A 27,069-nucleotide genomic window follows, 5' to 3' on the forward strand; every position below is an offset into this window, starting at 1 on the left:
TTAGCAGACATTGTTCAACCTGCCTTGCATATTAGAAAGCATTTCTTGAAAAATTATTACATTAAACCATTAACTTAAAAAAAATATTTCCCAATTTTGCTTCAAATTTGTTTTTAGTTCTAGGCAAGTAATCAAATAACCAAAAATGCCACCAACCCAAAATAGGATAAGCTTAAGGATATATTAGATTATTTATTTATCATTGACTTTAAGTTAGACTTTACAGATAATATTTTAAAACTTAACAGAAGAAAACACTTAAGTTCTAATTAAATGTGTATATATACAGAACAAAAATTGCTTCAATATTCTTTAACGCATTAAAGAATCGATCTGACAAGTAATTGCTGATTTTATTTAGTTTTTCGGTTGACGCACACTTAAAAGCAGAACGCAAAGGGAAAATTACTTATTCTTGCACATAATTAGTTTTCAATATTTTCGACATATTTGAAATAAGTGTTGTAATTACCCATTCTCTAATTAGGTTAACAAGTCCGGTTTCTAAAAGCAATTAGCATTGTATTCGTATATTACATGTTATAAATATGCAGTCTAGCAACTTTAATACAGAGTATACGCATTTTGCACATGCTCATGCTCATGAATTCCTGTGTGGTATATATATAAAATATATATTGTATGTACATTAATATTTGAAACAAAGCGCCTTGTTGATCCAGACATACATTGTTATAGTTTAATAAATATACTTCTGACTGCACAAAAATGTAATTTATACATTCATATTTCTTTTTATTTCGGTTGTGGGTTTTCTTTTTCTTTTTCTTTTAATGCAAATTAGTTTAAATATTACGCTATTATATAATAATTTAGTTACAAAATAGAGCAATTTGTCGAACAGCATCGTCCAGAACCGCCTTTACTATTTTGTCTTTGATCTAAAAGAGGAGGGAAATTCAGTAAGATTTTTTTTCGTATGCAGTGCGACTTCAAAACTGAGCAGCTCTTTATTATGTAAACCTTTTTTCTTTTCTTTTTCTTTTTGAAAACCTACCTTGTGAATTGGGCTCTGGCAAATTATCACGTGGCACTAAATGCATAACAGTCGTTTTGCCTAATGGAAGTCCCAGTGCTCCTAAGGTTACATTGCAATGAAGAAAACGACCTTGATAAATTAAGCGCAAGATTTCGGCTTTCGACACAGTTTCGTGGGTCCAATCTGCAAAATATGTGCGTAATAATGTATTACATCGGTTTTCGCATTAATAGTCTAACTTTAAAAGCAAATCAACTAAGAAAGAATGGATTTTAGAGGCACATTAGCTGACAATATTTGAACAAACTTCAAAAGTCGCATTTATTTGGAATATCCAATAGATGCAATAAATATTAAATATTTCGTGGAATTATTCCTTCCTTAATTGCTTTCTGTTTGTAATTATTTTGACCACGATTTAAGCGTTCTCAAAATAAATGCAGTTCACGCGAAAAGCTCAATATCATGCCATTATAAATGGATATAGAGAGTAGAGTATATATAGTATATTCACTCTATTTGTATTACGTAGCTTACATACTTAATCATTAGTGATTAAAAATCATTCGGGGTCAAACTTAACACTGAATTCACTCACCTTCTGGCCAATTATCAAATACTGTTTGTGCAATATCACCTGCGGAATCTGAAGGGCTAAAAATAAACTCTTTTGTTTTACCACTAACAAGAATGAGGCGTAGGTTAATCTGAAAAGCAAACGGATATTATTGCAATTAAATTGTTTTATATGATATAGTTTTATTGCGTTTAAATTGTTGCATTTCATATAGTTAAGGTTGAAGTTGAATATGAGAGCTCAATGAAATTAAAAAAAGATTTAAAGCTACGCAACTACACAAATATAAATCTGATAACTGATTTGTATAATAAAACATCTTTGTAAATAAATAATTTAAAATGCATACTGCAGCTAAGAGTTGCGTAAAAGGAATCGAAGGTTGCTTCTAGCTCATGTTACGTTTTACATATATGCATTTTCGCTCAGGTATTTATACCACAAATTGTAGAAGTAACTGGCTGCAACTATTCAATAGCCAGCCACCCACTGTGCTCAATAAATGCCTAAAATAACACTTACTTTATCAGATGGTATTGTTCGGTGCATTTTCTGTGTGGTGGTGGCCAATGGGGTGGTGATATTGGCCTTGACATTGGCGCAACAATGGGTGGCGACCTCCGATGGGCTAAGGATTCCGGATCCGCAACCATCGGCGGCCAATGGGGATGAGGGTTCCGAGGAGGTCATCGTGGGCGAGAAGTTGCTCAGCTGATGATTGGGCTTTCCCTGGTAGCGCAACGATGGGGGCTTCTGGACCAGCGCGTACGACTGTCGCTGATGATGTACGGCTGCTATGGTATCGGTGCAATATGAGTACGGCAAAAAGGATTGCTGCTGCTGCGACTGCTGCTGATGATGGTGATGGTGTTGATGGAGCTGATGATGTTGATGGTGGCTATTGCTGGCCGAGGAGGAGCTCTTCTCCTTATCTTTCTCCCTCTCGGCGGTGGTGACCAGTGGCGATGTCGCAGACCTTATCGCCCCAAAGGAACCAGAACTGGAGGCGCTCGACGAGGATAGCGAGTACGAGCGCTTGGAACTCAGGGATTTGCGCTTTTGTTGCTGCCCTGCTGCTGCTGCTGCTGCGATTGCGATGGTGTTGATTTTATCCTGCTGCTGCTGCTGTTGTTGTTGCTGTTGTGGCTTCTGTTGCTGCTGCTGCTGATGCTGTTGTTGTTGCTGAATTGCACTTGCTGTGGTTGTTGGCTTTTCAATCGAAGATGTTACCGACATGGCGAGAGGGTTGCAGTTCGTATTTGTATTTTGTGTGTCTTCAAGTGATTCAATAATTCACTGACTTAACTGCCCATCCGATTTCGAAATGGGCAAGTTTCCAGGTCGTATGTAATCAGCACAATCAATTGCCAATGCCATTTTGCTATTTCCATGGAGCATCGAGCATTTTTCGTTGGCGATACCCACCAGGATTTGATGTAACTCGATTCGATTATTCGCTGGCTGCTCTACAATCGTACATAATAGAATACGACTACATAGCTCGGTTGAAATACACTTGAATTTTAATTGGATTGCGTTCAAATGGCTTTTCCAATGAATCCGATTGTTTTGCTTCTTTTTTTCTCAATGTTTTCTTCATATATCTGCGCACTAATCAGTGTGCATACACATATATACGTATATATATATGCGAATGTGTTTATGAACAATTTGGAGACACTAAAATGATGTAAAAACAGCAAGGATTATGAATGCGAACACTCGACAGCACGGATATTACATCAATGCTTTTGGTATGCTATGGTAAGCTTATTGAATTTTTCTCAATTTTATATCAATGCCTTTGTACACACACATACGCATATGCATATGTACGTATGTATGTGTTTGTGTAGTTGGTATTGGATAAAAAAAAAGCACTTTCGCGTTTGATTTTTTTCCTCGTACGCTGAGTTTTCAGCTTCGATTGATGGCATAATCAGCAGGCAGAGAGAATTTGATCTACAATATACCTATGATTCACTTTGGTTTGCTCTTCAACATTTATCTTGGTCCGAGATGACACAATTTTTAATTTTCCTATAACGACACGATGGTAAATACTTATACATACTCAATTTTTGCATTTACAAAATCGGTGTGACCAGCGTGCGAATGGCGTGAACAGCCAATTCAAGGCGTTCTCCACTGATCGGTATATTTTCGTATTGCACAGGTTGTGCATTCAAACAGCTGATAAAAAACACCATTCATTGTTTAATTTAAATCAATTGGGGTAATTTAATTGACTAAATTATGTTAAATAAATGCTTTAAAAACGTATACATAAGCTATTAATTCAAAAATAAACAGATTTATTAACATAAATAACCTATAATTTTTCATAATTATAGCTTATTGTGGCCACAATTTTGATTTTTTTTTTTTTGAGCCAATTGTTGTTGACTAAAGCCACACATAAAATAATTAATATACTTGGAAATTGTCAATCAATCTGGTCACACACCAACTCCGTGCATCATGTCGTGCGCAAAGCCGCATATTTTGATTATTGAACCGTTTTACGGGGGCAGTCACAAACAGCTGATCAGCGCACTGATCGAGGGTACATATATACATATACATATATGTAGAATATTACAATTAGCCATACAAACTTCACTCCAACTTAGCCAATTTGCAGGTCTCAACCACGGCGACAGCAAGATATACAGCCTTCCCGCCAAGAAATGGCACTGGCGAGCACGCACCTCTGCCCTCTACTTCGCCCAGCTGATTCCGCGCGATCACGCATTCCGGGTGCTCTTCGCCAGCTCCGTGCTCAGCCTGGCCGAGCTGATTGGTCTGCGTCCGGATCTGGCCGCTTGCCGGAAGATCGTCTACTTCCACGAGAACCAGCTGATCTATCCGGTGCGCGAGGTGAAGCAACGCGATTTTCAATACGGTTTCAATGAGATACTCTCCTGGTGGGTGACCACTCTGTATACCCAACTTGCATCCATAACCCATCCATTTTTAGTCTTGCCGCAGACATGGTGCTCTTCAATTCCCAATTCAACTGCAACTCGTTTTTGGATAATGTTCAGCCCTTTTTGAATATGCAGCCAGACTTTAAAATTAAGCATATTCGCGAGCAAATCGAGAAGAAATGCCAAGTGCTGTACTTTCCCGTCAATTTCGAACGGTTTCCCAATCGGAGGGTGTGCGCAATGGGGGAGACTGCTGAGGATCTGGATGAGAAATGCATCCATCTAATTTGGCCACATCGCTGGGAGCACGATAAGAATCCCAAACTACTGGTGGACACGCTCTGTGAGCTCCATGAGCGCCAAGTGGACTTCAAGGTGACTATTTGCGGCGAGAGTTATCAGGAGATACCAGAGGAATTTGAACATATACAGGAGAAGCTGGGCAGCAAGCTGGTGAACTTTGGCCATCTGGAGCGTGAGGAGTATTTGAAGACCCTGCTCACCGGGGACATTGTGATATCAACTGCCGACCATGAGTTTTTTGGAGTAGCAATGCTGGAGGCCACTTTCTGCGGCTGTTATCCCATTGCGCCCAACAAATTGGTCTACCCGGAAATCTACCCAAAGGAAAACCTCTACAACACCTCCAATGCGCTGACGAAGAAGCTCTACAACTTCTGTAGAATGCCGAGGGTCTTTCGCAAGCAGCGCGATCAATTCTTTGAGAACTTTAATTTCGATCGCTTTTCGGCGAAAGAACTAGTGCCAAAATATCTGGACATATTTAATAAACATATTGCAGACGAACAAAGTTAGAAATCGAATAATAATAATATTCTCTGTAATATGATGGACTTATTTTTGAATAAATATATCTCTCTTCTGTAACCCACAATGCCAAAAACCAATATATGTATGTAAGTCCCTTGTGTTAAAAACAGGCATCATTTACTTTAAGCATTTATTTATGAAATATCCGAAAAAAATGGGATACAATTTAAGGTGGATGTAACCAATAATATGTAGCACAATAAATTTAATTTTAAAAACAATCCAGTTTGGATGCAAATTTGGGGATTCATATCTACAATTTGATAAAGATGATGCTCATATAATTTTGTTTGTAATACCTTAATATAGACACATAGAATTTAGAGCGAACCAAAGCGGTCGAACGGGTTCCCCAAACTCTTTTGTTTCTCGAAGTTCAGGGAGCGCGAAATACAGGATAGATTTTTGAGGCACGCATAAGCCTGCTCCTCCATAAACATTTGATCTATGGACTTGCCACAAGCGACGCGTGCCCACTTGGGATCAATGACATGATCGTAGGTCAAGCCACCGCGGTACTTGTAGTTTCTGCGAATATGGAATGGTCGATTCTCCTTTCTGCCCTCGTCGAACGGCAGGTCCTGTTCGCTGCACAGCGTGTCCTTCAAAATATCGCCCGGCGATGTGAGAAACTTGCTGGGCGTCTCGGTTTCGAAGGGTTGAATCCTTTTGGCGGAGCCAGAGTTGTATGGATGATTGGAGCTCCAAGTTGATAGCAATGACTTCCTGGCACGTTTCATATGCGGCGGCGACTGAGCATTGTATTCGGTGTTTAGCGTTGAGTTCTGATCGGCGGCGCCCATCATTTTGGAATTGTTTGCGGTCAGCGAGTTGCTCAGATGCTCTTCATGGATGATTTCGGCCAGATCCTCCACCAGACTGGATGGGCTGGATGGCTCGTATCGACGACCGTCCCTCTTCTTGCCGATGGCAGCAAGTGCCTTTTTGAAGGGCGTTGGTGTTCGTGGCCCAAGTTGACCTACATAAAACGATGACTGTGTATTCAAGATGCATTGAAGCCGACAGTGGCTTGTACTTACTCTTGTGTGGAGTTTCTATCGACGATGTCTCCATTTCCTTCTTGATCTCCATTCCAACGCGATTATAGACCTTGGTTACCGGCGTGCTAGCCCGCAGATCCATATCTTCAAAGGTGGTCAGGCATGGCGACTTGAGGAAGTGACTCGGTGAAAAGGGTAGCGACTTAATGGGCGATATAACGGGCGAACTCGGTGGTCGCGGCCTGGCGATTCCGGCGGCTTCTTCCTGGTTGAGTGTCCCACTTGATGAACATCCTGCCTGATGCTGAGTTTCGGGAATGTGTTTGCGTGTACGCTTCAATATGATCGGTGTTTGGCGCGGGATGGTCAACTTCATGAGATGCTGCATACTGAGGTGGGCCAGATTGGATCCCTTTTGATGATCGTCTTGTGATTCCTGTGCCAGATCACCGCCTTTCACGCCAGTAACCGAAGCGCCATCGGCGTTTTCGGATTTATTAGCTCCCCCACCAGATTCCTTGTTATGTTGCATATTATTCATACACTTGCTGATGCCACCGGACTTGATCAGCGTGATGAGATGGGTTCGCGAACTCTTCAAATCGCTACCAGATGCATTAACCGACCTGCGTTCGACATCATATTTGCGACGCATTGTTGAGTTCCAATGGTTTTTAATGGCGTTATCGGTGCGTCCGGGCAGACGTTTGGCTATCTTTGCCCACTGGTTGCCCAGCTCCAGGTGAGCCTGGTAGATGATCTCGTCCTCCCTCTCGGTCCAGGCCGTCTTCTTGATATTCGGATTGAGGTGGTTGTGCCATCTCTCGCGACACTGTTTCCCAATTCGTCCGTTCAGATATCGTGCAATTAGTGTCCATTTCTTCGGCCCGTAAGTGCGAACAAGCTTAATAACCTTGTCATCCTCGTCCCGCGTCCACGGACCCTTGATAAGCTCCGGATTGAGGACTTTGGCCCAACGCTGCTGCACTTGCTGTTCCAGGCGATCCTTGAAATGCGGTCCGATAATCTCCCAGTTCTCACCGTGCGCCTCCACCAGCTGCTTGAGCAGCACATCCTCGGACTTGGACCAGCGTTTGCCGAATCCATAGTTCGGATGCACTGCACCGATGTTCGTCTTACCGCTCTTGTTCTGTCGCGTTTGCCCCGTCGACTTGGAGTCCTGCAGTTCGGGCGAGTCCAGTGGATAGCCCGAATCGGCATTACTGTTCTGTTGCGAATCCTTGTCGCCATCTTGGATATCCTCGTTCTCCGAGTACTCGGACTCCTCCGAATCCGAATTGCTGCCGTAATTCATCAGCTCCTCGCCGTTTTCAGTGCTCGCACTCGCCATCTTAAGCTCAACTTTATGGGTATATATAGGTAAATATATATATGTATAATGGCGCTCTATGTATATATGTGTATGGGTATATCTTTAACACTGCTTGCGGGGCGAACAAAAGTGATAGATCTCCGGCTCTGACTTGTTATTACGCTGGAAACGATGAACGTCGCGCTTGCAGTACAAGCACTTGGGCAGATGATGGCGCAAATTATCCGAATTATGCGGATGGTTGAATATGTAGTGCGAGCAAATGTCGCTGTACGAGAAACTCTCGAATTGAGAGCAGCACGTCAAGCATTCGACCCGTTCAGGCTTATGGCGATGATCTCTGCGTAATATTGGGTGCGTCGCATCGCTCTCGGTGCGGTCGAAATCAAATGTTTTTGTTTGCTGGTCCTCGCGGTTATTTTGGTTTGGATTTGTGTTCTTTATTACTTCTAGATTACAGATATTTGTGGACATACTCATTCAGGCAGCGAGGACTAAAAAGCAGATAATAGTTTCACGATATTGCGTTCATGCCAAACATTTTGATGCTCTATATTTAGCACTGGGGAAAACTGCGGAAAAAAATGACCACTCGCACATTTTTTTCGATCTAAATTTGTGCTACGGTTATTTCAAATTCAAAGTGCTGGACTATGGGTACACATGTTGGTGTTTTATATCAGTTCATTCACGTTTTTACACTGTAATTTTACGGCGTCGCATCTTATTATTTTAAATGTAGTATTTAGTGTGACCGTTACACTAGGGCTAGCGTTGTCATTTAAAACGATTAAACGTCGATATCGATTATATCGATAAATAATCGCTTAGGCAATCAGCACATTTTCACTAGAAGTCAATCTCTTGTGCGATAGCTTGGATAGTATCGATATTTAGCTATCAACTTTTTGGAAATATTATTAAAAAGTTGACATCCTAGGTTATCGGATAAATTAATTTTGTCAGAACTGCTAAATTAAGTCGTCAGTAGCGCTTATAGCCACTGAAAAATATTTAGAAAACGGTTAATTTCACTTATAAATTTAAGATATTTCCATTGAACGCATCACTTCAACGTAAATTTCTGTTTCTCTTAGTTTTCAATTAAAATGCAATTTTTTATTTTGTAAAACGCTATAAAATTAAAAACTTGTCTAAGGAGGGGTTAAAGTTTAACATCTCCTGGATTTAACACTTGACGTACATTAATATTAATACGTGAATCGTCCATATATCTCGAAAAAGGCTCCCAAAATTGGGGGTCGCCAACATTATGAAATAAATCTTTATCCATTGTACCAGTTTTAATATCTGCATTGACGGCATCTTCATTTATCAGTGATGAAGTCGCGGATGTCTGAGTTTTGATGATACGGGGAACTGCGTGATAGCATAGACGCGATTCTCCCGACATTATCATAACGTCCCCGCATTGAAGGTAGATAGCGGTTGGCTTTTCTTCTAAAGATCTTCCACCAATTAGAAATATTGCAGTCTGACCAAAACTGTAGGCATAAAAATTAAAAAAAATTAGGTGCACATATGTGTATTGTGTGATATACTACCTAAAAGAAAACAAAGGGGCCGATTTGTTTGGTTCAGAGTGATCTGTGTGACCCGATAACGTACTACCAACTGGATAGTAATTTACAATTGCAGCTTCTGGCTTGAAATCAGCGTATCCCAACGCTTGCGCAAACAATCCGCATAGACTGCTCAAATCTTCGGGAAAGGGCGACTGCATCTCCTCATCATAGATCTTCGTGTCCCAGTTGTGATGATATCCAAATGTCGTCCAACGCATCGCGGATTTTATCCGTTGGAACTCAGCGCCATCGCTGCACAGACTAAGCTGTTTCCACCAGTCCGATCTGACGGATTCATCGAAGAGCCTTTCATTCAAATTGACTATATTTGGCGTTCGCGGATAATCCCGCAGACATCGGGCGATCCAATAACGCCGGCCACGTTCCGAGAATGGATTCCGAATCACAATAATGCCGGGATGGTTAGTTAATGTATAGGATCGCCAATCTTTTGGCGATTTAACGCCTGGCATTGTCTGGGGGCTTTCTACATTGCTGATACTTAATCGTTGAACAATATTCTGAGGGAAATGTATAAATCATAATTAAATTGCAATGGGTCGATTACTTACAATATCAATCTTTTCTTGATCATTCCCCTTGAATACACAATCATCGATCTTAACCACTTCCGTTAAATCGGGACTGTTACTTTTGCACTTATACTGCTTAAAAACTAGCTTGAACATGCTTCATACACAATATAAACAATAAGTTAATATAAACGATAACAATAGTGTGACTGCGCTTGGAGAAATCTTAAATGCATTTGAGCACGTTAAGAAATCATACATGGGGTGGAAACACTATAGGATAGATATAAAAAATAAAAATGAATGCAATTCATATGAGACATTGCTAAACAAACTCGAATGTCCTTTTTGTAGAAAAAGTTTTAAGCCTTTTTTCATGCGGTGATTCATATGTGATTTCATTTTCCACTCCTATCGATATAAAGTTATCGATATATGAACGATATCCAACTATTTTTAACTATTTTGAAATGTTTCGTTGATTTGAGACTGATTTTTTCATTGTTTACGTTTTCATAGTGATCGTTTTCATTCTTTCGGTCGAAGATACGTCCTCAGTGTTTCAAAGGAATATAATCAGGTGGGAACATTACACTTCACAGCAATAATTGATCTTTATTTTTTATATTCTTATGAATTAAGATTAAAAATAAGGAGTGGGAATAAGAAAATAGTATATTTATTATTTGTTGTTGTAGTTATATTTGTTTCATGAAAGGGTGGCGTGCCACCCTCTGGTCAAAAGAAAGGAGTAACACCTTGCTTAATTAAAATAAAATATACTTTCAAAATATAACGTCTTTTGACATATAAGCTTTGAATAAATAAAGACAAGTTGGTAAATTTGCCGGCTCTCTCCGCCTGCAGTGTGAACAGCCTGGTTGCCGAATATGTATCCATGCTATCGATAACCGCATACATCGATACTGCTTCCTTGCACCCTTAATTTGTTTCTAGGTGTTGGCTGCCAATTGTAGAGTGCAAATGAAAAGTTACAGATTGGTGGCTTCGTTAACAAAATTTTCAGTTATTTGTGTAGTTGAAGACGGGAATTTGTTTTGCGTATAAAAAGTTAACGCTGCGTGTAAGTAACGTATTGTCGTCAGCAACAAACTGACCAGTGAATGAAAATTGAAAGAAAAATTACTGATCTATGGTAATGTGTGTGTATGTGCTAAAAGGAAAAAAAATTTTTCATACTCGCTGAACGACGAGTGATGAAAATGCAGTCTCGATAGTTTTGCGCCTACATATATGTATGACTATTGCACAGATTTGGTTGTTTTTTTTTCTAAACGATTGCCAGTCGGCATGGAAAATCAAATGAAATGAGCTCTATATATTTTGTGCCTGTGCCAGTGCCTTCCCAACGAAAAATGTTCAACGTTTAAAATTGATTATTTTTTTTTTTTATCTATTTCCCTCCTGCTCTTTGTCATGTGTACGCTTACGCGGTTGCTGCGCGTGCGAATGAGACAACCGATTGCCGCGACTGTTTTTGTCTCACCGCCCGCTTTCGGGAACTTCTGACCTGCTTTCGCTGCCGCGCTTTCAATTGCGCACGGCTCGCATCCACTAGTCGTGCTCCTTGCTCCAATCGAAAGGGCCACTTGCGCCGCGGTGGTGGTGCAAAAATTGCAATTTTGGTGTACAAAAAAAGCAAAAGGAATATATCCCATATATCCTACCCATCCATCGGAAGAACGGAATTCAAAATCCAGCACATAAAAAGCATAAATCACGTCGAAAAATTCGAATTTTATCTTGCCCTTCGCACCAGATCGCTTTTTATGCATCCAATTCGGTTTTCTTTTTTTTTTAGTATACCATCCCATCCGCGAGATAACGTTCTGTATTAAACAAAACGCCCAAAATCCTAATTACAAATCAGACGGGACGGAAAAGCGAAAAAACTATAGGAACCTCTCTCTCCCCTCCCACTAACGTAGTTTATGTGTATTTAACAAACCAAGAACTTTCTGCAGAGGTCTGAAATACACCAATCGCACATACCAATCAAAAAGTAATGAAAATGAAATAATAGAAAAACCAAATAGTTCAATTGGCAGAGCAAACACAGGACGACGACTATGAACTAAAGTCTAAAATAAATGCACACCGTACCGAGAATATAATGCGTGAATAGTACTATACGATAAAACATAAAAAGAAAAGCAAACCAACTAAAAGCAATAAACCAACTCTTGCAGAACAAAGTTCATGATTTATCCATACTAGAGTGCACAAAATAAACGCCGTATGCAAGCGTGATCATCCAAGGCTCATTATCCGACTAAGCTACTGGCCAGCTTAAAAAAAGTAAGCGTAAGTACACCCACAACTGACCATATAACTAGGTTAATGAACGCCTACATCTACTACTTCCCCATATGTATAGCACCATCTAACGAGAGCGAATCGAATCGACTTGGACGACCGACCGACCGACCGCACAAAGAAGGATCTATCTGGAAAGCCGGCTAGACGAGTCCCGCATCCGATTCCGTATACGAATACGTATCCGTAACCGAATCCTCAACCAAATCATCCCATAAGGACGCCGCTGTCTTCAACGATCACAAGATGAATGAACTAGACAGTCTCAGGCAGGAAGCCGAGTCCCTAAAGAACGCCATTCGGGATGCCCGGAAGGCGGCCTGCGACACATCACTGTTGCAAGCGGCCACCTCGCTGGAACCCATCGGCCGCATACAGATGCGCACCCGTCGTACATTACGCGGCCATTTGGCGAAAATCTACGCCATGCATTGGGGCAACGATTCAAGGAATCTCGTATCAGCCTCACAGGACGGCAAACTGATCGTTTGGGACTCGCATACCACGAACAAAGTCCATGCCATTCCACTGCGATCCTCGTGGGTGATGACCTGTGCGTACGCCCCATCCGGTAGCTATGTGGCCTGCGGTGGCCTCGACAACATGTGTTCAATTTACAACCTAAAGACGCGCGAGGGCAACGTCCGGGTGTCCCGTGAGCTGCCCGGCCATGGTGGCTATCTATCGTGCTGCCGCTTCTTGGACGACAATCAGATCGTGACCAGCTCCGGTGATATGTCGTGCGGATTGTGGGATATCGAGACGGGCCTGCAGGTAACCTCGTTTTTGGGCCACACCGGCGATGTGATGGCCCTCTCACTGGCGCCCCAATGCAAAACGTTCGTATCCGGCGCCTGCGATGCGTCCGCCAAGCTATGGGACATCCGGGAGGGTGTCTGTAAACAAACCTTCCCCGGCCACGAATCCGATATCAATGCGGTCACATTTTTCCCGAATGGGCAGGCATTCGCCACCGGTTCGGACGACGCTACCTGTCGATTGTTCGATATCCGTGCCGATCAGGAGTTGGCCATGTATTCGCACGACAACATCATATGCGGCATCACATCGGTGGCATTCTCGAAGAGCGGACGTCTGTTATTAGCGGGCTACGACGATTTCAACTGCAATGTATGGGACACGATGAAGGCAGAACGGTCTGGCATACTCGCTGGCCACGACAACCGTGTATCCTGTTTGGGCGTCACCGAGAACGGCATGGCGGTGGCAACAGGATCGTGGGACTCCTTCTTGCGTGTATGGAACTAAAAACAAAAAAGAAACGGAAACGCAGCATAAGCAGAAACAGAAACAAAACAAAACAAAAAACAGAGAAAACCAAACAAACAAAGAACAACAAAAAAAGAGGAAAAAGAAAAAGAACTTCAAAATGCATTAAAGGGTGGGGTGGGGTGTCAGGTCAACGGTTGCGCAGTCTGCGGATAGTGTTTCACCCATCATCTACATTGTGATCTAATGTATATGATTCGGTGTTACCGCCTCTGTGGTAAATATTAAATGAGTGCCGGACGTTTTGAATATGTGGGCGCAGCTAGTTGACTAGAACGTAGACCACAACAACAAAGAACTTTATATACAACATTATTTATATTGCTATATACTTATTAACTAAAATTATACAAAAAAACAAAATAAAACCAAAAAAAAAAAACAACAAAAAACCGAAAAAAAAACCGCAGACATACGCAGCAACATACAAATAGACATACACACGCATACAAGAATATTATTAGTGTAAATGGAAAATTGAGAAAAGAAAAAATGAAAAACCAAGAACAAGCGATCAAGAAAAAACCAAAACGATAAAGAAATTGATGGAGTAACACGATCGGCCCGCTGATAGTCAGAAGAGTCAGAGTCAGTTGTTTAGTCAGAATTCCGGTTACAGCTACAGTTTAAAGCGTACGTAAATTAAACTTAGTTCAAATCGCATTTCAGCGGTGAGTGCGTGCAGCTGGGAGCACAAGGCTGCCAGCCCCTGGACTCCTGGCATCCCGATCCTGGTCCTGATCCCGCATCCGAGTCCCAGGAGCCGCAGGAGTGGTGCTGGCCGGCCAGCCAGTCAGTCAGTCAGTGAGTCAGTCGTTTGCACTTTGTAAAAGAAAAAGAAGATGGTATCATTGTAATCATGTATGTCAACAAGTAAATACATATTCTTTTGCGTATAATACATAAAACTTCAGAATGTGTGGATGTGGATGATCCTGATGCAAGGTGGGATGGTGGAGAAGTCAAATAAAGTTAAAGCATTTAAAAAAAAAAATAAAAAATGAATCACGGCAACCTAAACGTAAAGCAAAACAAAAAAGAGAAAGAAAAGAAGATGACGATGGAGGAAACCAAACAAGAAACAAAAACAAAAATTGCGTAATAAACTTTATAAATCAAGTAATGAAAACAAAACAAAACAAAAAAAAGTAAAGAAAACACTATAACAAATTTTTGTCTTATTATGTTTAAGTCCCTAATTTATATACAAACAAAAATAAGAATGATTTAAATAACATATATGTAAACTATGCATTAGTGAAAAAGTGGAAAACTATTTATATATAATATGATGGCCATATAAGCTATAACAATAAATTGAAAAACACCTTTAAATCTTATAATACATTTATAAATGTTTAACAAAATCTTAACAAATACATTCATAGAATTGCGGCAGTAAGGGCATTAAAGCATTAAAGCATCATGGAAATAATTTGAGCATTCACCTCAACTCACCTCAACTCACCTCACCTCACCTCACTACTCTTACTCTAATTGCATACTGTTGAATTTTTGTTCATTTTATTCTTATCCTAAATTCCTATGAGGTTTTACATATACAGAGGTGGTCAAAATTATTTTCACAAAGTGCATTTGAGTGAAATGTGAAAAGTGAAAATACTTTTGACCACCTCTGTATGGCTTATATGAGGTTTGAAAATGCAGCAAACGAAACGAAACGAAGCGAAGCAAAACGATTGTAGTATGCAAACAAAAAACTAAAGCTTATATTGTGAAAATACTGATATTGTCTTGCTATCTTACGAATATACTGAATCATCAAGTTCTTATCTATTTTTATTATGTTCTTTTTAATTAATTTTAAGTGGTAATAGGAAATTCGCGGATCCCATACCGATACCGATATACCAATACCGATTCCAGCATTCTGAAATCAAAGATCTGAAGAAATCTGATCCTAGCAATACCAAAATTCATTGAAAACTGTAATAAACTGATTGGTTTATTGACCTTCTTGAAGTATTCTTTAACGTTATAGTATCTTGGTCCGATAGGTAAATGGTAAATTGTGATTTAAAGTGAATAGTTTTTCAAGCAACGAGAATTAGCCTAAATCTAAATCTAAACCTAAACCGCAAACAAAAACCAAATCCAAACCGAATCCAGAATCCAGAAAACCAGAAACCCAGTCGAATCAAAATATCGAAATGAAAACATTTCAAATGGAAAGAATTATTGTGTATTTCTACCGACTTTCGATGCTTGATTGATTATATTGAACCGAATATATTCCTATGTATATGTGTAACTACTATTGGTAAGCTTACAACAGCTGCAGTTATTTGGGCTCTGCTTTTTCGCCATAGATGGACTTACTTAATTTTAGTACATTCTGGACATTCTGGACGGCCATTTCAAAACTAATGCTGTTTCAAAACTATGAATAAATTATGAAAAGAAACCTTTGTAACATTTAAATAATAAAATATAATACGAATACGATAATCCCATTGTTTAACTTAAACAAGGAGCAATTAACGTGTTGATCAACCGCTCTATTTTGCGATTATTAAAAATGCGCCAAAGTAAGTCCATCTAAGGTTAATAAAACATAATGCATAATACAAAATACATACATAATTACGAACGCACTTTACGAATTGTCAGGAATTTTGTACTCCAGCAGTTTAATTAAACTATTTTTCTATCACAGCCCAAAACGGAACAAAGTAACGTGTTATTTCTTTTTTAATCATTTTTTTTTCGTTAAGAGTACTTTGTTATTAGAACGCGCATCCCTCAAGTATGTTAATATCAGAACCCTTCTCTATGTATGTGTGTTTCCGTGTAAATTTAATTACGTATACGTTATGTTTATATATATATGTATATGCCACGCGATCATATATATGCGCATATATGTATTGTAATTTAATTACTCTTTCATTTGCCGACGACAAATCGGCAAATTCAATGAAATGATTTATTTGTAATTAGTTATTAACAATAATTGAGATGAAAACAAAAGTGGAAACAGAATATGCTGTCAAGAAAAAGAAATTGAAAATTTAAATAAAATAAAACATGGTCATGTAATAAACATACATACAAACATACATATTTAAATGAAAAAACTGAAGATTACTAACATTAATTTATAATTTGTGTCATAGCCGTCAACTCAGCGTTATATCTAGAATAAATAATAAAGAAAATTGTGTTAAGCAAATGCTACATACATATATCATTTAATGTACGTGTGCACATATGTACATGCCGAAAACATTAATTAAGAGTTTGGTCTGTCAGGATTAACGGGTTAATAAAACTGGCATGCTAATAGTCATACATTTATATGCAATCAAATTAAATTTTTTTTCAATCAAACCACCCGCTCATTTTCTATCAACTTTAACCTGCCACGTAGTCGCAATTAGCTTGCAGTTCGGGGATCCATAACGAAACTATTGCCGAATGTGGTACTAATATGATATCTTTTATATGAAAGCTTGATATATTAAAAGGAACCTGATATGCAAACAATATGCAATTCATTTTAGTTCATTTCCAACCAATCAATGCTTGCAGTCACAATTATATTATTTCTTTGACCAGATCCTAGAGATATATCTTCTGATATAGTACGCGTGGGAGGGGGAATTATCCTTCTTTATTTAGAGAAATAGATAGCCTACTTCAGCTTGTGACGTCAAGAAGCTTCTATCTGTAATGGGGTTTCTAGGTTAGGAAGTCATCCTGGGATGCTGGCATAAAAGTCAAAAACCCCACAAACTCGAAGGTCAGTAAGACATCCACAACATTGCCAGGTGTTTTATTCACTCTTAGGGATACTCTTCTAATCGGTTACTTTTTTTCGGTAATGTATAAATCTGGAAGTCATCTTCCAATGGATCTTTATGGTAAGATGTAAGCATTGTTTTTGACTTTGCAGCAATAATTTAGCACCAAGCTGAAATACATTTATCGTTTTAACAATATAAGGATGAAAGGTTTAAAAATAAGTGAAATGGATGCTTATCAGTAAAACCAATGACTCACTGAAAAGGAACGAACTTATTTGCCCAGCCCAAATAAATAAATAAACATGACGCACTGAAATATGTGATGCTTATTGTGAGAAATTATTTATGAAATGTAAAAGATAAGGCAACAGAAATGTTGAGTTCTTGTCCAATTGCATATTTCAACATTTTAATATTGGCGCCTTTATTTGAATTTTCACTGTTCTGTCCATATTTAAGGGTTGCACTGAACACAAATCGATAGACATATATCAAAATTCATATTGCATTTACCGTTCTCTTATCGATAACGATAGGCTTCCTACTATCGCTTAGCAAACAGCTGTGCTTTGTTTTGGGTTGAATGGAAAGTATAATGAAACCAAGCGAATAAAAAGAATGCCAAATGATTACAATATCGATTACTCAGTTTGGGGAAGGAGAAATGATTAATTTGTAGATACTTTTTTTTAGTAAAAATGATAGAATGAATAAAATGCTCCCCAATTAATTGATTTTGATTATGTATGCTTCATATACATATGTTTTAATATTTATATAAACGGGATCTGCTGATTTAAAGAAGATACATATATACATGTTTATATATAATAAAAAACCTAAATAAATTCTGCGTGATTCGAAAGGTCACATTCACTTAGATTTCATCATAAAGTTATACAATTTCTTTATTATAGGCACATGGAATTTTGTGACTAACACAATTTATTACCATTCGCGATCAAAATTCATGAAATTTGGATGCCTAGTTGAGCTGTCAGGTGTTTTTCATTTTAACAATGGGATGACAACAGCTCAATTGCTTAAATGAAATCATCAAACGGATAATTTAATTACATAGACAATTATTTCATCTAATATTGTAGTTATGCATGGAATATATATACATGAATATGTATCTTTTTACATACATATATGTATTTGTACTGATTAATGTCACGTACCGGCGAAAATTTAATTTGCTAAGAATATGACCCCTAAATTTTAATATTAATGAAATTGATGAATATATATTTATGTAGGGATGTACGTATAAGGATTTTTCCATTTGCATTTACATATGTACGTATTTATGTACAATATAACCAATTGATGTTCATCAAGAAGTGCTCATATATGTGTATGTATTGGTGTGGCTATGTATGCACGTATAAAATTGCCGGCAACTAAGCTCTCAAGAAAGCTCAACTTCCGTCAACAAAATTGAGCAGGTGAAATGGCCATAAAACATAACCCAACAAATCCTTGCCCGTATAAATTAAAAAATCCATATACTTTATAGGTCAATTTAACTGTCTAAGATCATTAGTTTTTAAAGTTAGGTTTATCTTATGTATATATCTACTTATTGTATTCAGATAATGTTAGTGGCTAAAAGTCTATTGGGTAGCATTGAGCTTTCACATTACTGAGAGCAAAAGCTCTTTTTATTGCGGTAGCTGCTCTCCAGCTTGACATGCACGTCCTTCATCTGACTTTGAAAATATTTTCGCCCGAGTTTTCGCCCATAGAAAGCGCTCAAAATTTCTCAGCCATCACAGTCGATTCCTTGCAAGCAAGCCGATAGGTAGTGTTTCCCTCAATTCAGCGGAAAACTTTCCAAGTACTAACTGCTTTACATATACATACATTACTTTCCAGATAAACAAATAGTTAACCATGTCGAAGATTGGTATCAATGGATTTGGTCGCATCGGACGCTTGGTTCTGCGCGCCGCCATCGATAAGGGCGCCAACGTTGTGGCCGTCAACGATCCCTTCATCGATGTGAACTACATGGTCTACCTGTTCAAGTTCGATTCGACCCACGGACGTTTTAAGGGCACCGTTGCCGCCGAGGGCGGTTTCCTGGTGGTCAACGGCCAGAAGATCACCGTTTTCAGCGAACGCGACCCGGCCAACATCAACTGGGCCAGCGCTGGTGCCGAATACATCGTGGAGTCCACTGGCGTGTTCACCACCATCGACAAGGCATCCACTCACTTGAAGGGCGGTGCCAAGAAGGTTATCATCTCGGCCCCATCCGCCGATGCTCCCATGTTCGTTTGCGGTGTCAACTTGGATGCCTACAAGCCCGACATGAAGGTGGTCTCCAACGCATCGTGCACCACCAACTGCCTGGCTCCTCTGGCCAAGGTGATCAACGACAACTTCGAGATCGTCGAGGGTCTGATGACCACCGTTCATGCCACCACCGCTACCCAGAAGACCGTCGATGGACCTTCCGGCAAGTTGTGGCGTGATGGACGTGGCGCTGCCCAGAACATCATTCCAGCTTCCACCGGAGCTGCCAAGGCCGTGGGCAAGGTTATCCCCGCCCTCAATGGTAAGCTCACCGGAATGGCATTCCGTGTGCCCACTGCCAACGTTTCCGTGGTCGATTTGACCGTGCGCTTGGGCAAGGGTGCGTCCTATGATGAAATTAAGGCCAAGGTTGAGGAGGCCGCCAACGGACCCCTGAAGGGAATCCTGGGATACACCGATGAGGAGGTCGTGTCCACCGATTTCCTCAGCGACACCCACTCGTCGGTGTTCGATGCCAAGGCTGGCATTTCGCTGAACGACAAGTTCGTGAAGCTGATCTCTTGGTACGACAACGAGTTTGGATACTCCAACCGCGTCATCGACCTGATCAAGTACATGCAGAGCAAGGATTAAATGTGGAACACCAAGAACACCATCCACCCACACTCTACGTAAAAGTTAAATATTAGGGCGCGGTAGAATGGGGTGCGACACTTCAGAAACGGCCGGAAAATGGCATCACATAACTTATATATATATAGCTCCCCGGTGGAGCATCACCTACATACATATGCGCTATGCTCTGAAATGCTTCTGTTTTCGCTCTTCAATTACCAGCCACATTGGAAAATTATTAATATAATACATTCATTATACACATAAATATGTTTACTGTTGTTGAATAAAGTTTCACTCTGTGTGTAGTTGTAAAAATGCCGACTCATAAGCATTTAAATATTTGTTTTTGCGTTTTTATTTGCTATAAACCGTTAAAATACCTAAAATAGTTTGAGTATTACTTTAAATTGTTTTTTTTTCTGTTACTATTTTTGGAAGTAATATCTAACAACTATATATAAATATATATACATTTATATATATATACGACAGAAATGTGTCAGTATTTTTTTTAAATCGATTGGTTTTTAAATGATTACATAACTTGTTAAAGTTTTAAAATAAATTTAAAGGAGCTGGATTCGATGGTATTGTTATCGGCGAAAATCGGGCATCGATAAGAGCGACCTTAAACCCAGGGTTGCCTTCAGTTGAAGCAATGTATAAACAGAAGTTATCGATATGCGGAGAGACTAACGGTGACATATTGTTTATGTAAGCCTTGCTTTTTGGATACATTTCTGGTAAAATAATGTTTCTCTGCCGATTTATATTTGCATACTTGGCTACTCATAAAATATTTTTGTTGACTGCATCATTTCAACAGCACTTCACCATTATGACGTTATCGATATTTAATCGCTTGCTAAACTGACTTTTCGATTAATTTTCTTACACGGGCACACTAATTTTCAGAACATTTTAATACTGGCATGTAAATAAAATAATCAATTGATGAAACCCTAAAATAAAATGTGAATTATTCAACATGCAGTAGCAACAAATGGACACTAACCAGCATAAGAGTTCAAGACTTTTGGTTTTTGCTGAATGTAAATGAAAGTTACCGAGTGAAAACGCCATAACTTGTGTAAAACTGACGAGGCGAACAAAGAGTATGTTTTCCGAGCGAATTTAACGATTGTGCAGTGTAGGTGGTACACATTTTCCCCAACGAAATATAATGAAACATAAGTGCATCGTTTAAAATCATCTCGAGTTCACATCTTACGTATGTGCAGAGTGAACACAAATCTGTATACATATTGGTATATACATATGTATGTATGTTGGAGATATATGTGCGGACGCTTTAATAATTAATATTTATAAACGGTGGCTAAACATTTCGAATATCTTTGTTAACATTATACCGCAACTTTTAATGTTTTTTAATGCGAAATGTACACATGTATAGAAATATTAATAGATGTTCAGTTGCACATGTGCAACAGTGCGTTTCTCTATACATATGCTCATCTATTTTTGTGTATGTAATTTTAACATTTCAATGTTGTTCATGAATGAGTTTTGGAAAATATAGTCCAATTTAAACAACGGTTAAAGGTGCTGAAAAAACGCTTGTAAGAATGTGTATTTGGCTGCAGATGTGAACTGTTTATACATATGTATGTACATATGGCACTGTCGTATTGGCAACTTCGTGTGTACATAAGAGTGTATATATGTGTGTATGTATTATGAGGATTTGAGAGAAACGAAATATTAGAATGTAAAGTGCTTGCTTTTAATGGTTTTAAAAGTGTAACAGTGGACGTTTGTTAAAAGATTCATAATATTACTACTTTTGTTTAACAAATTCGTTTCCAATGCAAATTTATTTGCTGCAACAGCTTTAAAATTTGATTTTCTTATTTTTCTAAGTGGGAATGTCCCATTTAGTTTCAAATATATACATACATATGTGGGTCAATGTAGCATCTATTCAAAAATCTATGTATGTACATAATATAACGGTCGCTCTTTTCGTTGTTTATTTTGTCGATATGTTACCATGTATGCGTGCATGTGTGTGCTAATTTATATATTTTTAAACAATATCTTCCAGATAAACAACATTATTTAGGCTCCAAACAAATTTTTCAAGGCTAAACTTTCCTGCAAACATGAATAACTTTTGGGGACTCTAGGATTTTAAGCTGGCCAATTGGTTGGCTTCTTATCAAAAACAGTAAACAATTGGATCTCGAAGACTGAATGCAATAGCACAGGTTTGTACTGAATTATTTAAATAAAGTATGGGAATAACCGAAATTAACAAGAAATTTTTTCCAAAAACATTAAAAATGCATGTTCTGCGACTTTTTTTTACATTTGAGGGGGCGGAAAAGGCGTGGTCACAACTTAAAACAACTGTTAACTTTTGTTTTTTGATAACGTAACATTAAAATGTTAGCAGCAACCAGATTAACATTGATGTTTATAGGAAACCTTCTGTTTTTTTTTTAGCTAGAAAGAAAGATAATATAAGAACTTTGATAGTAACAATATTGTTTTCTCTTTTCCTTAAAAATAAATTACGTATTTGTTTTTATCTTAATTTCAGATAGACCTGTCTGGTGTCATCATGTTCACGAGAAAATACTTTTTTGTTAAGGGTTCAAGGAGTTCCCAAAAGCTGAATTTATAAAATGCTGAAAGAATCCTTGCACAAAAAGGTAACTAACAAATAAGTTGGATAGTTGCTATGTTATATCTTATAAATTGTTTTTTTCAGAACCAGGTTGTTATTAACGCGCTGCTACAAACCGTATATACAGGCATTAGAAGCATGAAATTTAAAGATATTACCCACTGTGCATGTCCTGCATAGAAGCACCTACACCAAGTACCGCAGACAGTTTAGTATTTGGCATCTGAACCTGGCACACTACACTCAAAATGGGAGCCAACACGTCGAGCAGCAGCTATCCCACGGTGGCCTCGTCGGGCAGCGGAGCCAATAGCAATGCCAGCAACTCGAACGGGAACCTATCGGCCATGCCCCCGGGCATGGGGGAGATTCCAGGAGGCGGCGGTGGATGCTCGGGTGCTTTCGGAAGCAGCAGTAGTTGTGGCCCCAGCGGGAATGCAGGTGCAGCTCCGAGCATTGTCATCAGTGGCGCCCACTACCATCGGGATCAGCGAAGGAAGCGTGCCACCGGCTTTGCGACACTCAAACGCAAGTTTATACGCCGACGGCGCTCCTCGAAAGCCTGTGATCACGCTCGCGTCCTGCGCGACTTTGTGTCCGATTGGGCTCCCGTGGAACTGGCAGCTCTGTGCGAGGAGTTCGAGGCATTGTCGGCTCTGAGGGATTTGTCGGTTAGCAAAACGAAAATCGAACACAATGCGTACGCCCATGTTAATCACTTCCCTTTCGTTCAATTCCCGTTTTCCAGGTGCAAGCTGAACTGGCACGACCCCCGGCGGCAACGTTTAAACAGGACCTGGCTGCCATCTATGAGAAGAACTTGTGCACCGATTGTGATCTGGTCTTTCGTGGAACGATATTCTCAGTCCATCGTGCAATATTGTCGGCACGCTGTGTATATTTTCGGGACCTGCTGGCAGGATGTCCTGGTTTCGGTGCGCGCATATGTCTCGAACTACCCACATCCCCCATTGATGTACAACTCTTCTCGTCGCTATTGCGCTACCTATACACTGGTGATCTGTGCCCCCATGATCCTAACATTGACATCACTCTATTGCGGCAATTGGGCAAGGATTTCGGTACTCCGAATCCACTGGAGCACGATCTGCGCTATCTGCTGGAAACAGGTGATTATGCTGACGCAGCACTCGTCTTCACGGCAGATGGTAGCAACGACTATCTACGACAAGACTCGGGAACCTCGGAGTACGGCTTCCGGCCGAAGATCGAACTACCTTGCCATAAAGCGATATTGAGCGCGCGATCGCCATTCTTTCGCAATCTAATTGCGCGCCGGACACGCAACATGGACGAGTATGTGGAGCGCTCGTTGCACGTGCCCACGCGCATCGTATTGGACGAAACTGTTATACCAAAAAGATATGCACGAGTATTGCTGCAGGCCATCTACCTGGACTCGGTGGACTTGTCATTGATTTTGCGTGGCGTGGGTTCCGGCACCTCGGCCGGTTCGCTTGGCGAGGTGCACGCACTGACCAATACCGGCCGGGTGCGGCCAACGACTCTGGAGGAGGCCATGGAGCTATATCAGATCGGTCGATTTCTGGAGCTGGATATATTGGCACAGGGCTGTGAGGATTTGATTCTCGAATGGCTGTCCATTGAAACGCTACCCACGGTCCTCAAGTGGGGCTGCCAGCCGCATGGCTCCGCCTGGGTCTTTCGCCAAGCTTGTCAGTATTTACGCGAGGAATTCGCAGCTGTTAGCTCCTCGCCGGTGTTGCACCAACTCGATAAATCTCAGTTAATACACATTCTGCATAGTAACTTTCTACAAGCATCCGAACTGGAGGTACTGCAGGCCGTTCTCAAATGGGGCGAGCAGGAGCTGATTCGCCGCATGGAGGATCGGGAGCCCAACTTGCTGTCCCACACAGCCCACTCGGTGGCGCGCAAGGGTGTCAAGAAACGCGACCTGAGTGATATAGAATTACGCGAGATACTCTCGGAACTGTTGCCACTGGTGCGCATGGATCACGTCCTGCCGCCTCACTGCGAGGTCCTTTGCCAGGCGATCCGCCGTGGTCTCGTCAGCACACCACCTTCGCATATGATCGGCGATGATCGGGAGAATTTACGTATCAATGCCTGGATTCGCGGCGGCAAAAATCAGGGCCTGTACGTGAGGCCACGCCTGTTCATGCCCTATTTCGAGGAGGTGAAGGCGCTCTTGGAGGATCGCATGTCATCGTCACACCATCAGGTCGAGCTAATGCGAATGCGCCGGTGTCGGCATCCTCCCGATATTCCCGATACGCTGTACATGGTCTCGCATATGAATTCAAAGGCGAATAGTGATCTTAGCACAGTAGAAAATCGTAGTACGGACGGGAATGTTGATATATTAGTAGGCGCCGCTGTTATTCCACCACCGGACAACCAAACGCTGCTGGCCATGCGCAAGCGGGAGCACAAGCTGCGCCAATCGCCCATGTGCCAGCGGGCATTGCTGCTGCCGCTCTCCTCGAAGAGTGAGATCGATCGGCAGATACGGCTGCGCGTTGTTAGGGAATTCAATCTGCCCGACGAGGTGTCCGACCTTCTGGAAATTGCCCTGCAAACCAATCCGGGCAGGAATGAGAGCCACGCCGAGGAGACAAGTGCATCGACCTCGCAGAAAGATGACTCGCTGCTGGAGGATGAGGATCAAAGTCCGCCACCCTCGCCGGCGGCCACTTGCTCAGTGTCGCGACACACCACCGTTGCATCGTCGTTCTTATCGCCCATGGGCTCCTCCGTGGCGTCTTGCGGCACCGACGCCGCTCACCCGTGCTACAGTCGAAATCTCACCTTCCCACGCCACCATTCGAATGGCCTGATCGGAGTGGCCAATGCGTTTGGGTCCAGCTCTGGCCCGACGCTGCAGTGCAGCTACTCGCGACTCTCCTCGTCGGTGCATCAGCGCAACGACCTACCCGCCCTCATCACCGAGGGCGACTTTCGGTTCCCGCATGGCAATGGCCTGGGATTGGACATGGGCGCCGAGGGCGGTGCCTGCGGCCTGGACACGGCCAATAGCCATCTGTCCGAAATGATGCCGGATGTGGCGATGGCCACCGCCTCGCTGGGCCAGCTCCACTTGACAAATAATGGAGCTGGATGCGCCGGCAACATTGGCGGGCGCGCAGTGAGCAGCAATAACGACATGTCCGAGAGCTTGCAGCTAGATTTAGGCGATGGTCCGAGTCCTCATATAATCGGAAGTGCTGTCGGTTCAATGACTCTACGAAATATACAGGTTAGTAACTACTCTTTGCATTCAAATAGAATTCAAATTCTAAATTGGATTATTTTAAAGCATCAACTGCCAACAAACAACTATCACCACTTTATGCAGCGTTCGAATTCGCCATTTGAAATCCTGCGGCAAGGACAACCATCGCCAACATCACATCCACAACATTCCGGGACATACAATTCTGGACCACCAAGGTTTTTATAGAGATTTCGAGTGGCACCCGATCACGGGCATTATTTTAGCATGCCTTTCTGAATAAACAAAATCCGATACAATTAAAACTAAAAATCTAGATAAATAAAACAAACTACTAAATAAATGTCAAAATGATACCCCTTTCCGATGATCTATCAATATAAATTATAAGTTGGACTAAGATGAAAATATACAATTTTCCTCCAAAATGTTCTTATAAATTGGAATTTTCACTGTTGTCGTTATTCAAGATTCTAATTGGAATCCTTAATGTATACTCTTGAATTTCTACTAAGAATCCGAACAATCGATTCTAATTCACAAAATCACTGAAGGTTTTTAGAATAGGGGATTTTGCAAGTTTTTGGTTTTGCACAACACTGAAAAAAAGAGGTAAGTTTAATTTCATATCCGATTGGATTGGAAATCCTCTTCTGATTTTTCACTGCTGCAGAACGTGGAAAATGGTTTCCCAGTTCTGAAAATGAGCGAGAGGCAAATAGTTGAGAAAATATGTATTATTTTTTAAAGGTTTTCTCGAAGCTGGCACTGATCGTCTGAAGAGTTAAACAAGATTAGATAGCTTTGTAGTTTTTTTGTTTGCATCATGTCAAACTTGTACTTGTCCATATGGATTGTCCTGCTGACATTATTGATTTGTCGCCAGCTTAAAAAATGACCTCTTTCTAGCTGCAATATGGTTAGGAACCCAAAGGATGCGATTCCAAGTACGTATGCATTCCCAGACCAGAATTTCTTATGGATAACAATCACGTACTACCCATTAACACACGATTTTGATGTGCTGAGCTAAGACGTGCTTCATTCCGAATCCACGAAGAAGGTTCCTCCATATGGAAAGCTGAGAAAAGTCAGAATAAGGTACCAAGG

The 27,069-nt window shown here is 40.6% G+C and overlaps 7 protein-coding genes across 9 annotated transcripts; 4 read left to right on the plus strand and 3 right to left on the minus strand.

Annotated features, from left to right (window-relative positions):
* Positions 1-301: 301 nt before the first annotated feature.
* Positions 302-3,645, minus strand: LOC6619992 (mastermind-like domain-containing protein 1). Of its 2 annotated transcripts, XM_032724837.1 has the most exons (5): positions 3,551-3,645; positions 2,100-3,257; positions 1,599-1,707; positions 1,019-1,183; positions 302-902 (listed from the first exon to the last, which is right to left on the minus strand). In XM_032724837.1, exons 2-5 carry the CDS (start codon positions 2,811-2,813, stop codon positions 838-840), a joined length of 1,053 nt encoding a protein of 350 aa, XP_032580728.1. In that variant the 5' UTR covers positions 2,814-3,257; positions 3,551-3,645; the 3' UTR covers positions 302-837. The 2 variants fall into 2 exon arrangements, with proteins under 2 accessions (XP_032580728.1, XP_002044204.1); XM_002044168.2 differs by having other exon boundaries at positions 2,100-3,643.
* A 387-nt stretch (positions 3,646-4,032) lies between these two features.
* LOC6619993 (glycosyltransferase-like domain-containing protein 1-like) lies at positions 4,033-5,559 on the plus strand. The gene is made up of 3 exons (XM_002044169.2): positions 4,033-4,143; positions 4,222-4,504; positions 4,558-5,559. The coding sequence occupies exons 1-3, from the start codon at positions 4,059-4,061 to the stop codon at positions 5,321-5,323; spliced, it is 1,134 nt and encodes a 377-aa protein (XP_002044205.1). The 5' UTR covers positions 4,033-4,058; the 3' UTR covers positions 5,324-5,559.
* Positions 5,455-7,707, minus strand: LOC6619994 (myb protein). Its single transcript, XM_002044170.2, has 2 exons — positions 6,379-7,707; positions 5,455-6,317 (listed from the first exon to the last, which is right to left on the minus strand). Exons 1-2 carry the CDS (start codon positions 7,688-7,690, stop codon positions 5,659-5,661), a joined length of 1,971 nt encoding a protein of 656 aa, XP_002044206.1. The 5' UTR covers positions 7,691-7,707; the 3' UTR covers positions 5,455-5,658.
* Positions 7,708-8,792: 1,085 nt separating this feature from the next.
* LOC6619995 (nucleic acid dioxygenase ALKBH1) lies at positions 8,793-10,119 on the minus strand. Its single transcript, XM_002044171.2, has 3 exons — positions 9,831-10,119; positions 9,238-9,779; positions 8,793-9,177 (listed from the first exon to the last, which is right to left on the minus strand). Exons 1-3 carry the CDS (start codon positions 9,945-9,947, stop codon positions 8,838-8,840), a joined length of 999 nt encoding a protein of 332 aa, XP_002044207.1. The 5' UTR covers positions 9,948-10,119; the 3' UTR covers positions 8,793-8,837.
* Positions 10,120-10,743: 624 nt separating this feature from the next.
* Positions 10,744-16,616, plus strand: LOC6619996 (guanine nucleotide-binding protein subunit beta-1). Its single transcript, XM_032724651.1, has 3 exons — positions 10,744-10,875; positions 12,002-12,116; positions 12,190-16,616. The coding sequence occupies exon 3, from the start codon at positions 12,375-12,377 to the stop codon at positions 13,395-13,397; it is 1,023 nt and encodes a 340-aa protein (XP_032580542.1). The 5' UTR covers positions 10,744-10,875; positions 12,002-12,116; positions 12,190-12,374; the 3' UTR covers positions 13,398-16,616.
* Positions 16,617-18,899: 2,283 nt separating this feature from the next.
* LOC6619997 (glyceraldehyde-3-phosphate dehydrogenase 2) lies at positions 18,900-20,407 on the plus strand. Its single transcript, XM_002044173.2, has 2 exons — positions 18,900-18,992; positions 19,067-20,407. The coding sequence occupies exon 2, from the start codon at positions 19,085-19,087 to the stop codon at positions 20,081-20,083; it is 999 nt and encodes a 332-aa protein (XP_002044209.1). The 5' UTR covers positions 18,900-18,992; positions 19,067-19,084; the 3' UTR covers positions 20,084-20,407.
* A 601-nt stretch (positions 20,408-21,008) lies between these two features.
* LOC6619998 (BTB/POZ domain-containing protein 7) lies at positions 21,009-26,321 on the plus strand. Of its 2 annotated transcripts, none has more exons than XM_002044174.2 (6): positions 21,009-21,218; positions 22,137-22,299; positions 22,635-22,746; positions 22,806-23,392; positions 23,470-25,983; positions 26,044-26,321. In XM_002044174.2, the coding sequence occupies exons 4-6, from the start codon at positions 22,970-22,972 to the stop codon at positions 26,185-26,187; spliced, it is 3,081 nt and encodes a 1,026-aa protein (XP_002044210.1). In that variant the 5' UTR covers positions 21,009-21,218; positions 22,137-22,299; positions 22,635-22,746; positions 22,806-22,969; the 3' UTR covers positions 26,188-26,321. The 2 variants fall into 2 exon arrangements, with proteins under 2 accessions (XP_002044210.1, XP_032580368.1); XM_032724477.1 differs by having other exon boundaries at positions 21,009-21,183.
* Positions 26,322-27,069: the final 748 nt, after the last annotated feature.

The sequence above is a fragment of the Drosophila sechellia genome, chromosome X, assembly GCF_004382195.2.
Source record: "Drosophila sechellia strain sech25 chromosome X, ASM438219v1, whole genome shotgun sequence".
Taxonomy (NCBI): Eukaryota; Metazoa; Arthropoda; class Insecta; order Diptera; family Drosophilidae; genus Drosophila; species Drosophila sechellia.